Source organism: Mauremys reevesii, linkage group 1 (assembly GCF_016161935.1).
Source record: "Mauremys reevesii isolate NIE-2019 linkage group 1, ASM1616193v1, whole genome shotgun sequence".
Taxonomy (NCBI): domain Eukaryota; kingdom Metazoa; phylum Chordata; order Testudines; family Geoemydidae; genus Mauremys; species Mauremys reevesii.
Genome location: NC_052623.1, coordinates 245,119,915 through 245,137,137, shown reverse-complemented (window position 1 = coordinate 245,137,137; position 17,223 = coordinate 245,119,915). Strand labels below are relative to the sequence as shown.

The 17,223-nt window shown below is 37.6% G+C and overlaps 1 protein-coding gene across 5 annotated transcripts in view; it reads right to left on the bottom strand.

Moving 5' to 3' along the window:
- Window positions 1-17,223, bottom strand: part of PLCZ1 (phospholipase C zeta 1) — a 149,492-nt gene that overhangs the window by 101,394 nt on the left and 30,875 nt on the right. For all 5 annotated transcript variants that reach the window (XM_039544635.1, XM_039544651.1, XM_039544663.1 and 2 more), the window contains exons 4-6: window positions 7,110-7,311; window positions 4,848-4,992; window positions 1,798-1,950 (exon numbers count right to left, since the gene is read on the bottom strand). In XM_039544635.1, the coding sequence (XP_039400569.1) occupies window positions 1,798-1,950; window positions 4,848-4,992; window positions 7,110-7,311 (500 nt within the window). The remainder of the gene's footprint in view (window positions 1-1,797; window positions 1,951-4,847; window positions 4,993-7,109; window positions 7,312-17,223) is intronic.

Below are 17,223 nucleotides of genomic sequence, written 5' to 3'. Positions count from 1 at the left end.
TGCAAATTCTAGATTTTTTGTGGCGGGGGGATCTTTTTAGTTGGAAACTGAGATAGTTGATATGGAAACATTTGAGAAAATAAATGTGGAACCCCATAATGTCACATTTAGAAAGTGGCTTTATAGAGTTGGAAAAAGAAAGGAAACTCCCTACAACACACAGTAATCAGTCTATGGAGGGCACTCAATATAGAGGTCTTTATTTTACAGGCCCTATAATTGATTCAATTTTTGCTGTAGAGGACATAGAATTCTTAGACACCACCAAGATTGATAAATGCAGCTTGTATATTGAGAGACTCTGAGGCAGCCCAGATCACCCAATGTAAATTGTGCTTTTTTTCTATGCCGTGATTTTTCAAAGGTTCAAAATCAAATGCAGACAAGACTAGTATGATGGTAAGCCTGCAGCAAATACTAAGGTCAAATCTATAAACATTTTGGCTTATTTATTAATTTTTTTATATTTATTGAATAAATACCTACCATAACATTGTTTATAAAAACATATATACTATCTATGTCTTTTCTTTTTGGAAAACCTTTGCAAACTATTTTGCAAACAAAAATTGCTTTCTTTGTGGCAATTTTTATTTATCCCTTAGGACAATGATTCTCAACCTTTTCAGGTAAGTGATCCACTATTTAAAGTAAAAAGTAAAAAAAAATTACACCACACACTTACATTTCCTATAAAAAATAAGAGTAAAAAACATATAAATTATAAGCCTATATAATTTATTTGCGCATTTGTGTTTCAAGAGATTAACAGATAATACTTGATCTCAATGGCAAGGGTGTGCAGGGAGTAGAGGAGCAAGAATTTCTTTGCTTGAGAGCACACTAAAATTTTCAATGCCTTGTGACCCTCTCCCCCAGTTGTGTTCTGTGAGCCACCCTAAGTGTCACAATTCACCAGTTGACAAACATTGCCTTAGGTCAAGCACACTGAGAATGGTTTTGTGGTTAAGACAAGGGATTCAATTCCTGGCTATAGCACAGATTTCTTGTATAAATTTGGACAAAGTACTTAATGTCTCTGTGCATATATTCCTCATCTGTAAAATGGGCTTAATAATACTCCCTTTCTCTCATTGTCTGTCTTGTCTATTTAGATTGTAAACTCTTCAGGGAAGGGACTGTTTCTTACTATGGGCCAGATTGTCAGACCCTTACTCATATTGAATTGTAACTTACTTAACAAGAAGTCTCATGTATTTCAGAGGAAATACTCATGATATATCAATGTGAGTATGGGCTTCACAATCTGGCCCTATGTGTTTTATACATTGCCTAGCACAACAGGGCCTTGATCTTGGCTGGCGCCTCTAGGTGCTTCCATAATACAAGTAATGATAATAATGCGGCACATTACGGCAGCTGCCTGCCATGTCTGAATTTTTTAAATAAACTGTTAACAACAAGTTTTAACTATCTATATTTTCATTTAAAATAAAAGATTGAATGTGTTCAAAGCCTAAGGAAAATGCTAAATCATGACTTTGTGAACTGGAAAATCCAAGACTTTGCAAAATAGTGGATTATTATGCCTTTTAATCTCTACATTTCAAGTTGTTATATGAAACACCATTTTCTTAACAAGGGCATATCAACCTGCATTATTTGGTTTTTAGGTTTTTTTATTATTATTATTTCTATGATGTGGAATTTATTCTATTTTACCATCTGAAGCACAAAGATGTTTTAAACACAAAATGCTTCAGGGGATTATCACAACTACTGCAGGAAACTAGAATTTTTTCTTATCTTTCACAGAGAGAAAATTAACATTGTTACCTCAGGGGAAGGTAGATCTGTAGGAAACGTATCACCAATTATTGTAGTAAGAAGTTTGTCACCTAGAATAGTTTCTAAATAGTCTGCCATTACTTCCTGTTGCTTAGGGCTGCAGTGATTCTCCAAAGACAGTACAACAGGATAGTCAGATACCTAAAAATACAATTTCAAGGCCATAATAATTAATAATTAAAAAACCAGAACTACTAGATGCACAATATATCTTACAAAAAGGCACATGGATATTTGTGTTTTCATTATTTTTAAAATATTCAAAATAGTATTATTAGTTATTCCAGATTAATAACACACCATCATTGAGCTCAGTAATATTTATGGAAGAGGAAAAGTAAAACTGGAATCTAGAAGAGCAATTTTCAAGTTCAAAGATAATATCAGAAACAAAATCCAGAAACATAAGGGCCATTAGAAACAGGGATAGCTTTAAATGTAGACATAAACAGAGGAAAGACTATGACAAGGGAAGCCAAATAAAAATCAGTTAACCTGGTCCCAGTACTTTATCAGGGAAATCTTGAATGACTACACTCTGATCTTGAAAAACGGGGCATATTAAAGTTTATTTCTCCAGCGGTTAGTAGCCGACAACCAAGTTTACCAGAGTTGTATTATATGCCTATTAATGTTGGGTGTGGAGCAAGTAAAGAGAAAAGAGCTATTAAATCAACTAAAATCATCACACATATAATGGCAAAAAAATTCCACAAAATATATTTGGAGCTGCCAAGACAGCAATACACTGGCTACTGTCTTTCACTGCTACAGAGCTTCTCAACAGATTAAAATATTGAGAAGCAAATAGTGATGATGTGAATGAGAAAAAAAAAACCCAAAATACCCAAGAAATATACTAAAGCATGGACAATTATTTAGGTTAAATTCATCAGAGGTTTTAAAAGCTATTGACATCTAAAAACTTCAACATTCAATGTAGACATCAGTCTATTTCAGTGTTATATTTTCTGTACAACTTATTTATTCATTCCAGCATATTTGTAGAAAAATATTCTTCATTTCTTCAAGACTAATAGTCACTACCTGCCTAAAAAATCATTCTCTTGTGACCTGCAAGTAATATCACAAGTTGCTCTGGGAATTATCAGGGAATGCTGGTAGATAATTATTACTTAAAGTGAAGAGGAATGGATGAATTGCTTAGAAATAATGATCCTGTTTGGATGCAAATATTCTTAGTAATGAGAAACAAGGGAAAAGCAATACAAGGAAAACATCGTAAACTGCTATTTCCAGGTCCCTGCAGCCTAAAAAGAATCTTAATTTGGGCCAATCATTGGTATCTGGAAGATACACCTGACATCTTTTAATCACAGCTATTTCACTAGCTACAATCTTTTAAAGGGATAAAAATCATATTCTGTATGAAAAAAATTAAACAAATGATGTTAAATGTAACACCGATGGTTACTATAACTTAAAGAGACTAGAGTAAACAATATTTCTCTATTTTTTCAGTTTTTCTTTCTATATTTGACATCATTTTGTGTTTAATCAGTTTCCTACTTTGATTGTGTGGGTTTTTTACAAACCAGGGTGGGGGAGAGAAAAATATTGTTAAAAAATAGGAAAATGTGATCAGAACCACAATAATTGACATGAGGACGCAGGGGAAGGTGTGGTTCAAGACATCACTTTTAACTTATGTTTTCTTAAACTGTCTAGATTTTAAACTGAAACTGTCGGTTAAATATTGTCAGATGGCATTGCATTCTGATTATGGGCTAACATTTTATGTATTGCAGAGTTTTCAGTCCTGTTATACTGCCCACTGCAGCACTCTTTACTCATTCCTTACTCATCACAAAGCTCAAACACAAATGAGGCAGAATGATAAATCTGCTGAAATTGATGGACAGCATCATAACAGAGATCACCACATGGGATGCAGAAACCATTCTCTCAGCTGATTGCAACTAACTTGTTCCTATTCAGTGAGATCTGCTTTGCAGTAATATATAAGCTTCTGTATTTTGGCAAAAATGAAATAACTCATATAAAATATGTATAGCATTGAAAGGACATAACAGTTTTGTATTAAATATATTGTAAAAATCAGAGACCTACTAAGTTCTTTACAGACGTTAGCCCGGTTAGCTTTGAAAAGGCAACAGGTGTGGGTGTGTATGTAAACACACCCAAACCAACACACATACACACTTGGAGTTAGGTCAGTTTTGATTATATTTATTTTCAGTGTGTGTGTATATTCTGTAGGTATATATATACACACACACATACACAGAGAGAGAGAGAATAAATATAATCCAAACCCGCCTAACTCAAAGATTTGTCATAAAGGGCCCTTCAGGACAGTTTACTTGACTTCACTGGGAGTTATGCCAGGCAGCAATATAGAAGAATGGGTTAGGTGCCAAAAGAACTTTAACTTCCACTTGTTCTGCTACAGATAGGCAGAAGGGACAACATTTTAATGAGCCATCTGACTGATAAGAAATTATATCTTTTTTCAGAGCTTGTTTTAAAATTGGCGGGAAATGATCAGAATGAAGAGGAAATGGAAAATACAGTAAGACAAACAAAATTCCAGTGTAATACTTTTGTTCCCTCCATATTGCAAGCTTCAACACTACAGAAGACAGAATTGTTGCCACAGAAGTCTGAGCAAAGACATAAAAACACAAAAAAAGAGAGGAAACTTTATTGGATCAGATCTTGAAATCCTTACTCAGTATATATTCAGTCCATGCTCAAGCTAAATTCTCACTGATTTCAAATGAGAATTTTGCCTAAATATGCTGAGGAAGGTCTTCTGGGTTCAGTCCACAAAGTTTAAATTACATTGAATTATCAACAAAATGAGACTGCCTTTCATTTAAAATGACAGAGTTAAGATCAGATACTGTAGATTTCTTTTATCTAGTTTGTTTCTACAGTACCCCTCACCTCAAGCACTATTCCATCTTATTTTTTCCAGAGTACCCTAAATTATAAGTGTGTTAACATTTATGTGTAGTAACACTCATCACATTTCAACAAATATATGTACATACCACAAATGCATACTTATCTATCACCTCAATGACAGTTCTAAATGTAATTTTGCTCGTTAAAGTGTGACCATGATACACAATAGGGTCATTTTGTGGTCCATCCCAGCAATCAATTTCCAAACAACGACATCCTTTCATCAGAGCACTTTAAAAACAAGAAGAAAAAAATAACAATAAAAAAGGAGATACCATATTCATAAGCATTTTGTTGCATTCCTGATTACAAATAACATAATCTGAGTAATTACAAAAATATTAACATACCTAAACTGTCATAAAAGAAAAGAAAATTCCTACAAAATGATATGGATAAAAAATTGATGTATATTTTCTCTTATCTACTTTGTGCTTATAATAAGCCTTATCAGAGCCATTGGGGGGAAAATAGATTCTATGAATATGAACCCTTAACAGATAAAAATATAGCCAAAGTTTTAGTTTAAGTAAAACATTTTCTTGAACAATGGCTATCTGCTTAAATTTGGAAATGTTTGGATTTTTATTTATATTAGGATTGTATATTTGAATAAATTCCAGCTAAGATATAAAAACACCAGTAATAAAGCTTACAATGGGCCAGAATATGCCTAGTCTTTACACAGATGAGGAGGGCATGAGGAGGCCTTCCCCTACCTCTATGCAAAGAGCCAGGCAGTGTTACACTACCTGCATGCTGAGGAGTACAGAAACTGCTTCCTCCCAACTTTCCCAAGAATGCACAGCACACCACAAAGAGAAGAGAGGCAGGACCATAGTCTACAGCAATGCCATGCAATAACCATACGATTCTGATTAAGGCATTTTAGATTCTGTGGTCTAGATTAGATTAAACTAATTTGTAAATACATTAGATTTTTGTCCCTTCATGGTTTTACGGCAAGGGAGAGGAAAGGTTGTTTGGGTGCCCTAACTGTACATTTCCATATCTTAATATGTCTGGATTTCTTTTAAGCTTAACCATAAATCTGAATTTCTTTGGTTTATAATTTTTGATTTGGGGATAATCCATGTAATGTATTTTACCGTAAAGTACTGATAAGTCTTCTCAAACTTAACTCCATCTTAATCTGATTTTTGTCTAGGAATTTCCTTATTTCATTAAAATAAAAATTCATACATGAAGACTAGGTAAGAAGCTGAAAGAAAATGCTGCCATGTGATATTTCTAATGATTTGAAGTTATGTAGCATCTACCTTAAATCGTTTTTTAACATTTAACTTTTAGATCCAGAATCACAAGTATGTTCTGATTGCTTACCCCATTCTGGAGCAGTGCAAAGCATCCCAAGAAAACTGGTCAGCTAAGCTGCATTTACAGCTGCTTTGTTTCACCAAAGCAGTGCAAAGAAACTGGAGTGTTGGACTCCTGTTTTCCAAATTCCTGTCTCCCTATATTCTGCTTTACAAACTCCAATTTCCCCCTTCCTTCTCTTCTCCTCATTCCAGTTTTCTCTTCTTTCTGAACCCACCACATTCCCCTGCACAGTTACAAAACAAATTCCTGCTTCTTCCTTCCTCCCATCTCCTCTCCTCTCCATTCTCCTGCATGTGCATATATTTTCCCCACTTTACTGTGCCTATTACATTCCCTTGCATAAGCACACATGCATGCATGCATACTCACATACACCCACACTAGGCATGCTGGAGTCCCCAACCAATGTACCTGGCTTCTGCACTCCGGTCTAGACTCCAGCTTGAGAGGTGGTGAGGAGGCACGGCTAGAGCATCCTGTCAATCTCTAGCTGGTAAATGGCTCATTTGAGTGACATAACCAGCTGGTGCAGATTAGAACTGTTCTTCCTGTGTACACCAAGACGTAGACCTGATAGAGATGGGCACCTCACCACCTCAACTGCATCCAGAATTTGATCTCATATTTGTTTAAATTAATGGAAGATTAATTATAGATCTTCAGTGATGTGGAGATTAAATACTGCAATGTAGTAACATACAGAACAATGTCCTGCAGATGTCTTTATTTGCTGCAAGGGACAGTAGTATATGTGAGGCCAATGAAAAACTTTGGTTGGATAGTTTTTAGAGAGTAAACGGAGTGGCAAATATACCAAAATGTGTACATACCAAATAAAATTTCACTCAGTCATATTCAAATAATATTATTCTAGTTTTCATCATTGTTTTAAATAGAATCTTGTATTCCTTACTACTAAACACACATTTGTGAAAGATTCAATAAATTGTAGCTTAAGCCACTTTGTAAAATAATTTGCTTACAATTAAAAAAAAGTATTTAAATACCTTGAATAACCCCAAAGGTGACTTGGCCCTATTAGTTGATCAGATATGAGGTAGGTGTTATGAGAAGACGAAATAAAATAATCACGTAATGGGTAGCTCATATTTTGGTAAACAATTGTGTGTTCTCTTTTATATATCAAACAGTCTTTTGAGTTCATGTATCTTAAAAATCCTTCAAACGACATCTGTTTTTTTCTCTGCACTAAAAGTGAAAATAAAGCAAAAAAATTACATTTGCAGTAGTCAATTTAAATAACATTTCTAGCTATGTATTTTTCATGGCATAATTTTTTTTTTGAAAATGGTCTGCTCTGAATAAGTTAAAGGTCATACACCACAACTATTTCTTTCAGTTTTTAAATTAATCAGATATAATATAAAGACAGTCATTAAATGCTTGCAGTCCTGGAGTCAATGAACTTCTAAATGATGAGAGAATGATTTGAATGAGATCTGATGTTATAATTCTTCTGTGAACATCAAGAACCAAAGCTTTGTAAAATTCTCACTTTTCACATTTTTAAAAAATAGTACTCCAGTAGAAAGAAAAATTGTACTGTTAATTTATTTTTGGTGGGTAATATGTCCACCAATCCATAACAAGAGATTAATGTCCTTGTCTATGAAGAGCTCAGGAACAGTTCTGCAAAGTGCCAGTCAGACATGACTTGAAAGATAGCACTGCAGCCTAGAATTCCCACTAGAAGACTGCTCTTCCTAAACTGTGGAAAGAGAAATTAGTAAAATCTGATAAAACATTACAATACAGAGAAATTGATTAATATTCTCTTCACCAAACAATCTCAAATCATAACAATATTAAAGATGACCTATAAATCATGTTTACATAATTCCCTCAATCGCAGCAAAATGCGCTAACTGCTCCACAATTCCTAGGATAACAAGGGCATTCAACACATTATTTAAAACTGATTTCATGACAGGCAGTCTCATTAGAATGGCAACTTCTGCTCCAATGTAACACCTCAGCATGTGTTACACTGGTGGCAAGTGAAACCATTGCAAATCCAGAAGTCCACTAAACCAGTGTTTCTCAGTGACCAGTCCGTGGACTGGGGCCAGTCTCTGAGATCTCCCTAACACAGTTTAGGAAGGCAGCAAGCCAGTCCGTGCTATCAAAAAGGTAGAGAAACACTGCAGTAGACTATTAAACGTAGTCTACTTTCAACTAGTCTGTGATTTTGCAAACTTCTGATTGTAACCTACCTGTGTTTTCATAGGACAAACTTGACTGACAGTGTAATAGGATGATGAAAATATTTTAAAGAGGTGAACCTATATATACTCTATTGCAAAAGAAGCATTTACCTCTTCAGGTTAGTTTCCGGCCCAGAAATAAAGAATCACCAGTATATTACTTCTTAGGGAAGAAATTCTCAAACTGTAATATGGATGATGATTAAAAGTATTCTATCAGAATAAGAATTCACTGTAATTACACTAATTAAAACTACAAAAGTGGAACACCAAGCATTTTTCAATTGTAGGGCTTATTTAGACTGGGAAAATGAGTAGTTTTTAAAAAACTGTTTACACGTTATAAACCTCTACTTGGTACTTAATATAGATTAAGAGCCGTACATAGGTGCTGGAACAAGAGGTGTGGGGGACGCTGCCACACACCCTGGTTTGAAGTGGTTTGCAGGGTTTAAAGTTTGGTTCAATGGCTCTCAGCGCCTCCACTATAAAAATTGTTGCAGCGCCCCTGCTGATGTATAAAATGATATTGTTCAGGCCTAGAATCTGTCAGATGTTCTGATACCACACAGGCCACTGAATGAGGTGTATTAGATCTTCGAGTATGAGAACCTTTGAGGTAGGGCTTCAAGTAGTAGAAATTGAAGATCTGAGTAGGGTTGGACAATGTAGAACCTAAGGAAAAAAGTTTATTTTAAACTAAAAAAGCACTGAACTGCTTCTCTCTAAAACAGTTACTGCAGATGATTTTACATGATTTTTACAGTTGAGGGAATTTTGTAAAAATAATTAGTTCCCTTTTAAGCAAAAAATAAATTAGAAGGCAAATCACAAAAATCCATCAATTAGTGATGACAGTTAATTGTCTAGAAGTGAATTAAGAGAAAGGCAAATCCAAAATATTTGAAATAATTGTATTTATTACACCAGTAGAGAGATACCACAGAAGAGAAACATTTTTCTCTAAATGCTGTGTCTGATTAAACTTGATGGACAGACTAAGAGTGCGCTGTCAAAGTGTTCTGCTTAAGTACTGTCATATGCCAATTTTGTTTGAGGAGCTAATTATGTCCTGCCAGGTGCTGGGCATCCTTAACTTTCATTAAAATCAGCGGCAACTGTAGACACTCAGCACATCAGGCACCTAGATTTTATATTGTCCAAGACATTATTAAGAGGTAGTTTGTGAAGTAAGTATTTATTTTGCCAGGTGGAGATTTATCTAAAGCCTTCCACATCTCTAAAATAGAAATTGTAATATCATGAAATCTCTTCTGAAGAGTTTTTGTCATGTTTTCTCTTTAATATTTATATGTTATGGGAAACATCCCAATTTCACTGGGGCCTCCTATACAGAATATCAAATTTGTTTGTAACCATTATTATTGCAGAACCATGATACAGTACTATCTCTTGGTCCTATTCAATGTGTATATGCCTTATATCTTCCAGGAGCATCTTCCTAGTGCTAGCCCTCCTGAATGGAGAGAAGTGAGACACATACAGATACAAATTGGTTACTGGTATGCTTGAACCAGCTCCTGCACATGGGCAGGGAGACATTACAACCCCCTGAACTGGCTCCCATATCCCTTGGAAACCAACCCCTACACAGTAAAACATTAATTAAAATAAGTAAAATAGCAAAATGCAAAAATAATTAATGAAATATGCTGCATGTGTTATTTGAACATTAGGATCCCTAATGTAGAATTTTAAAAATAAGGGACACCATGACACTGTATCCCCATACAGGAAGGAGGGAAGGGGCTGGCTGTAACCCAGGAGAAAGTTCTACTATAAGATCACATGTAATATGGCACTAGCATTTTCTCTGTTGGCTACTCTTGTTCCTTCATATCCCTTCCCATGGTGGTTGCCAATGTAGTTCCAATATTTTAAAAGGGTAAAAGGGATGATTTAGAGAACTGTAGAGCAATTAGCTTAATGTGGATCCCAGGTAAAACAATGGAATAGTTAATTTGGGACTCTATCAATAAATAATTAGAGGCTAAAATATAATTAATGCTAGCCAGCATGGTTTCATGGAAGGTAGCTTTTGTCAAGCAAACCTGTTGCCTTTTTTTTTGACAGGATTAAAAGCCTGGCTGATAAAAGTAGCTGTGTTGTTATAGTATACTTGGATTTCTCCATGGCATTAGACCTAGTACCACATGACATTTTTATTAAAAACCTTGCATTGTATGGAATTAACAGGGCACACACACATTGGCTGAATTACGAACTGGTTTACAGATAGATCTTGACATGTAATTGTTAATGGGGAGATATACATTTCTAGTAGGGTCCCCCAGGGATCAGCTCTTGAGCCACTGCTATTTAATATTTGTATTAATAACCCAGACAATGTTAGGAAACCTTTGGTAAAGTCTGGAGATGACACAAAGACTGGTGGGGTAGTAAATAATGAGGATGACAGGTTATTGTTACAGATTGATCTAATCACCTAGTTAAATGGTCACAATCCAAAAAAAATTGTTGTAATACAGACAAATGCAAGATAATACATCTGGGAATAAATAATGTAGGTTAAATCTACAGGATGGGAGACTGTGTCTTGGAAAGCAGTGACTCAGAAAAAGGGGTCATAATGATAATTGCTTCTACGTGAGCTCTCAGTGCAATGCTGTGGCAGTAAGAGCTAATGCAATCCTTAGATGTACAAAAAGAGGAATGTCAAGTAGATGTAAGGAAGTGATCTTGCCTATGAACACAGCATTGGTAAGACCACTACAAGAACAGTGTGTCCAGTTCTGGTGTCCACACTTCAGGGAAGATATGGAAATACTGGAGAGAGTTCAAAGGATGGCCAATGTCTGGAAAACAAGCCATATGATGTGAGGCATAAATAGCTCAATTTATTCAAAAAAGGAGGTTGAGAGGTGACTTGATCATTGTGTATAGGTGCATACAAATGGAAAAGATATCTGATAGTATGGGGCTTTTCAATCTTGGCAACAAAGACATTACAAGTTCCAGTGGGAAGGAAGTTGAAGTTAAAAAAATTCAACCTTGAAAAATTATGCGGGTGATTAAACATTGGAGTTTAATTGGGAAGGTGGTAAACTCATCATCACAAGATTAGATTTTTTTTTCTAATTATAAATAGATAATAAATAATAGTAAGATTAGATATTTTTCTGAAAGATATGCTTTAATCCATTTTGTGGGAGAGGCTCTATGGCCTATATATGCCAGGGAGTCAGCTGGATGCTCGAGGTAGTCCCATCTGGCTCCAGAGTCTGTGAATCTATGGGTCCCCCTTTTAACTCCTTTCTTCCATGGGCTTTGAGAAGAAAGGGATTGCCTATGTTGCCCTCCACCTGCTCATAACACTTGTAGTTCTCTATTATTATAGTGACTATAATCTAATCTCATGATTCAGGGCTTCAAATGGTTGTCTGTAGGGGTCAGGATGATTTTTTATTCTTGGTTTCAGAGTAGCAGCCGTGTTAGAATTTATTTTAGCATGAGCTCATGCTAAAATAAATTTGTTAGTCTTTAAGGTGCCACAAGTACTCCTGTTTTTTTTATTCTTGCTGCACATTTGTAATCTGGCAGGTAGGAGGGAGTCACCTTCCTCTGAAGCATCAGAAATCAGACACAGCTAGAGATGGGATACTGCTTGGGATGGACTGAGGCTCAGAGGTGGTACAGAGAATCCTCTGTTTTAGATGTCTGCCTGATGTGTTTTGCTTAGGGCTATTGATTAATCACAGTTAACTCATGTGATTAATTCAAAAAAATTAACTGTGATTAAAAAATTAACCATGATTAATCACAGTTTTAATCACCCTGTTAAACAATAGAATACCAATTGAAATTTATTACATATTTTGTTTTTCTACATTTTCAAATATATTGATTTCAATTGCAACACAGAATACAGTGTCCAGTGCTCACTTTATATTATTATTTTTATTACAAATATTAGCACTGTAAAAATAATAAATAGTATTTTTCAGTTCACCTCATACAAGTACTGTAGTGCAATCTCTTCATCATGAAAATGCACCTTACACATGCAGATTTTTTTTATTACATAACTGAACTCAAAGACAAAATAATGTAAAACTTTATAGCCTACAAGTCCACTCAGTCCCACTTCTTGTTCAGCCAATCGCTAAAACAAACAAGATAATGCTGTCCGCTTCTTATTTACAATGTCACATGAAAGTGAGAACAGGTGTTCACATGGCACTTTTGTAGCCAGCATTGAAAGGTGCCAGAAATGCTAAACATTCATATGCCCCTTCATGCTTCAGCCATCATTCAAGAGGACATGCTTCCATGCTGATGACACTCGTTAAAAAAATAATGTGTTAATTAAATTTGTGACTGAACTTCTTGCAGGGAGAATCATATGTCTCCTGCTGTGTTTACCCACATTCTGCCATATATTTCATGTTATAGCAGTCTCGGATGATGACCCAGCACATGTTCATTTTAAGAATACTTTCACTGCAGATTTGACAAAACACAAAGACGGTACCACTGTGAGATTTCTAAAGATAGCTACAGCCCTCGACCCAAGGTTTAAAAATCTGAAGTGCCTTCCAAAATCTGAGAGGAATGAGGTATGCAGCATGCTTTCAGAAGTCTTAAAAGAGCAACATTCTGATGCAGAAACTACAGAACCCGAACCACCAAAAAAGAAAATCAGCCTTCTGCTGGAGGCATCTGACTCAGATGATGAAAGTGAACATGCATCAGTCTGCATGGCTTTGGAGCATTATTGAGCAGAACCCGTCTTCAGCATGGATGCATTTTAGGTAGCAGTGCCTGGTTGGGACATGTGTGCAAAGTAGCCATCTCACAATGCTGTTGGTGATTCAACCAGGGCTCATGCATCCTAACCCCCTCAGTTCCTTCTCTACTATAGAGTCCTTACTGCGAACTCTGAAGTAGAGGGGAGGAGGGTGGGTAGTGGAGCACCCACAGGGACAACAATCTCGAAGAACCTCAGTTACTCTTCTTCTTCCAGTGCTGTCCCTGTGGGTGCTCAACTTCAGGTGAATGTAGAGCAGCGCCCTCATGAGGATGGAAAAAACTGGAGTTCATTGCTGAGGCTAATACAGTAAGGCCTAGTCATGTATCCAAAATTGAATTGAGAGTGATTGCATAGTGGTTCGTGAATGTGTGGTCAGAGGCACAGGTAGCTACCCTGCAGATGTCTAGAATGGGAACATTGTGCAGAAATGCTATGGAGATAGCTAAAGCACTTGTCGAGTGGGCTCTGATACCCGGAGGGGCTTCAGTGCTATGTAGTGAATAGGATGTATGTATATAGCTGGATATCCATTTGGATAATCTTTGAGTTGATAAGGCAGAGTCTTTTTATAGTTCTGTTGTTGACACACAGTCTAGGAGATTTACAGAAGGGCTTTGTTCTATCTAGGTAAAAGGCTAAGGCCCGACGCACATCCAGTGTGTGCAGGATCACCTTTTGAGTGTTAGTGTGTGGTTTTGGGTGGAATGCAGGTAAGTGAATTGGTTGGTTGAGATGGTATGAATGAAGATGGTATTGAAGATGGTATTTTGGGCTTAAACTTAGGATGTGTTCTATCCTTAAAGAATACTGTGTATGGGGAGTGAGCAATGACAGCCCGTATTCACTAACTCTTCGTGCCGATGTAATGGTGACCAGGAATGCCACTTTCATAGATAAGTGAAGTAATGAGCCTGTGGTTCAAAAAGGGCCCTGGTTAGACTTTTGAGAACCAGATTTAAGTCCCACATAGGGGTGGGTTCTCAGATGTCTGGGTACATATTCTGTATGCCCATTAGGAATCGCTTAGTAATCGGGTGGGCGAATACCGGTGTCCCGTGTACCTGTTGATGGAAGGCCGTGATGGCCGCAAGGTGAACTCTGAGCAAGCTCATGGTGAACCCTGAGTTCTTTAGGGATAATAAATAATCAGTGATTACTGGAAGTGGTGCCCGGCTTGCAACTATTTGTTTGTTTTGGCACCACAGGAAAAATCTTTCCCATTTTTGGAGGTAAATAGTGCATGTGCTGTGTTTCCTGCCATTTATTAATACTTGTTTCACCTGTTGTGAGCAGGTTAGTTTGTCAGGGCAGAGCCATGAATAAGCAATGCCTTCAGGTGAAGTCTCTCTGGGTCCAGATGGAGGACTTGGCTGTCATCTTGAGAGAGAAGATTCCGTAGGCGAGGGAGAGTGCATGGTTTGCAGATTGTCACGCATGACAGGTAAGGGAACCAAGTCTGTCTGGGCCATGTTGGTACTATGAGTATTATTTTGGCATTGTCTGTGCATATTTTGTGTATCACTCTGGAGATCAGAGATATCGGTGGGAATGCATATAGAAGAGGAGCATTCCATTTGATGAGGAAAACGTCCCCCAGGAATTGTGCTCCAAGTCCTGCTCATGAGCAAAACTTTGGGCATTTCTTGTTTACTGATGTCATGAACAGTTCTATGTGTGGTGATCCACACGTGAAATATGTGTTGTGTTAGTTCATTGTTCAGTTCCCATTTGTGCTCTTGGGAAAACTGTCTTAAAGTGTCCGCCCTCATGTTGCGTCAGCCTGAGAGATATGCTGCTGTAACAGAGATGCTGTGTTTTATGCACCAGTTCCATAACTTTAAGGCCTCCGTGCATAAAGAGTGGGAACATGCTCCATCCTGGAAGTTTATATAGAACATACACGCAATGTTGTCCATCAGGATCCTTATAATTTTGCCTTGTATAATGGGGAGGAAATGTAGGCATGCCTTGTGAACTGTGCGTAATTTGAGCAGGTTGATGTGTGAGTGTATTTCCGTAGGGGACCACTTGCCTTGGGTTGTATGTTGGTTTAGGTGAGCTCCCCATCTGATCAGTGAGACATCTATTGTGATTTGTATTGATTGAGGATCCTTCTGAAATGGGATGCCTGAGCACACATCTATTGGGTTTGTCCACTATCATAGTGAATGTAGGACCTCTGGGGTTGGTTTGAGTCTTTTTTCTAGGCTGTGCTTTTGTGGAATATATAGCAAATTCAGCCATCCTTGAAAGTAGTGCCGGTGTAATTTGCTAACGTGTTGGCCGCTATATGTCCCAGGAGTTGTAGGCAGGTGCATGCATACACCCACGGGCTGTCTAAAATCACTCATATGAGGGAAGTCAGTGATGTGAATCAGGGCATTGGTAACAATGCTTTGGCCTGTACTGAGTCCAGGTGCACTCCTAGAAGTCCATTTGTTGTACTGGAGTTAGGGTAGATTTCTTTTCGTTGATTTGTAGCCCATGGGAGTGGATTGAGCAATGGTTTGTCGAGTGATGTGTAGTGTTTCCATCCTGGTAGGACCTTTTAGTAGGCAATTGCCTAAGTAAGGGAATATCAGTATTCTCTGTCTGCATAGATGAACAGCTACCACCACTAGGGTTTTGGTAAAGACCCGTGGAGCTGTCAACAGTCCAAATGACAGTACTCTGTATTGGAAGTGATCTTGTCCCACTGTGAATCATAGGAATCATCTGCGAGCAGGATGGCTGGTAATGTGAAAGTAAACATCTTGTAGGTCAAGAGCTGAGAACCGGTCCACCTCTTCCAGCGCTGGGATGATCGAGTTCAGTGTGACCATTTTGAATCTGTGGTTGAAGATAAATTTGTTGAGTTTTCTGAGATCTAGTATGGGTCTCTAACCTCTGTTTTTCTTTTGAGTCAGGAAATAATGGGAGTAAAATTCTTTGCCTCTGTGTTGTGTTAGAACTTGTTCCCCGGCCCCTAATTGTAGAAGGTGATCTACTTCTTGTCTCAATAGGTGCTCATGAGAAGGATCTCTGAAGAGGGACAGGGCAGGGGGTTGGGTAGGTGAGATGGAGCTAAAGGGGATGGTATAACCCATTCAAATGATCTCCAAAACCCAGTGGTCCGGGGTGATGGTGGCCCACATATGGTAGAATGGTCAGAATCAATGACCAAAAACTGGGGTTGTTGGTTCTATTGGCCCTGGAGATCAGGGGAGCTCAGTCAGATCCTCGACCAATGCTTCAAAATTGTGTCTTGTTTGAAGATGCTTGGGACTTCACAGTCTGGGATTGGGTAAGGCGACGTCTCTGTGTTTTGTGCCTTTGATTATCAAAAGGCCTCTGTTGTTGCTGTCCGATTGTGTCTCTATTGTACTGGTAAGGTTGGTATCGCCTACATCTGTTAGGGGGTATATAGATGCTCAGGGTTTGGAGTGTCATTTGAGAGTCCTTCATTGAGTGTAGAACTTCATCTGTTTTTGCAGAGAATAGTTTTTCCCTATCAAAGGGAAGGTCCTCGACTTTAGTCTGGAGGTCCTTTGGAATTTCAGAGGATTGTAGTCAGGAGGCCCTCCTCATGACTACTGCCTTAGCTGTTGTATGAGTGGCTATGTCCGCAACACCAAGGGACACTTGTAAAGCTGTCCTCACCACAAGTTGACCTTCAGTTATGGTGGATTGGAATTGCTCCCTTCAGTCTTCTGGGATGTCTGCTACGAATTTGCTGAGTTTTAGTTTTCGGTAATTATCCTGGTCATATTTCGCTAGTACTGCCATGTAGTTGGATATGTGAAATTGAAGGTTGCCGATGAGTAGACTTTTCAGCCAAACAAATCCAATATCTTTGAGTCCTTGTCCTGTGGGGTGGATTTATAATGGAGTTGTTTCCCCTTTGGTTCACCGCCTCCATCACCAAGGAGTTGGCTGAGGGTGTGAAAATAGGAAGTCCATACCCTTGTTGGGCACATTATACTTCCTGTCTGCCCTTTTGAATGTAGGAAGTATGGTTGCTGGTGTTTGCCATACTAATTCTGCTGGTTCTATTAGAGCACTATTAATTGGTAGTGCAATCTTAGTCAAGAGTGCTGGGTGTAGTATTTTGAGGAGCTGATGTTG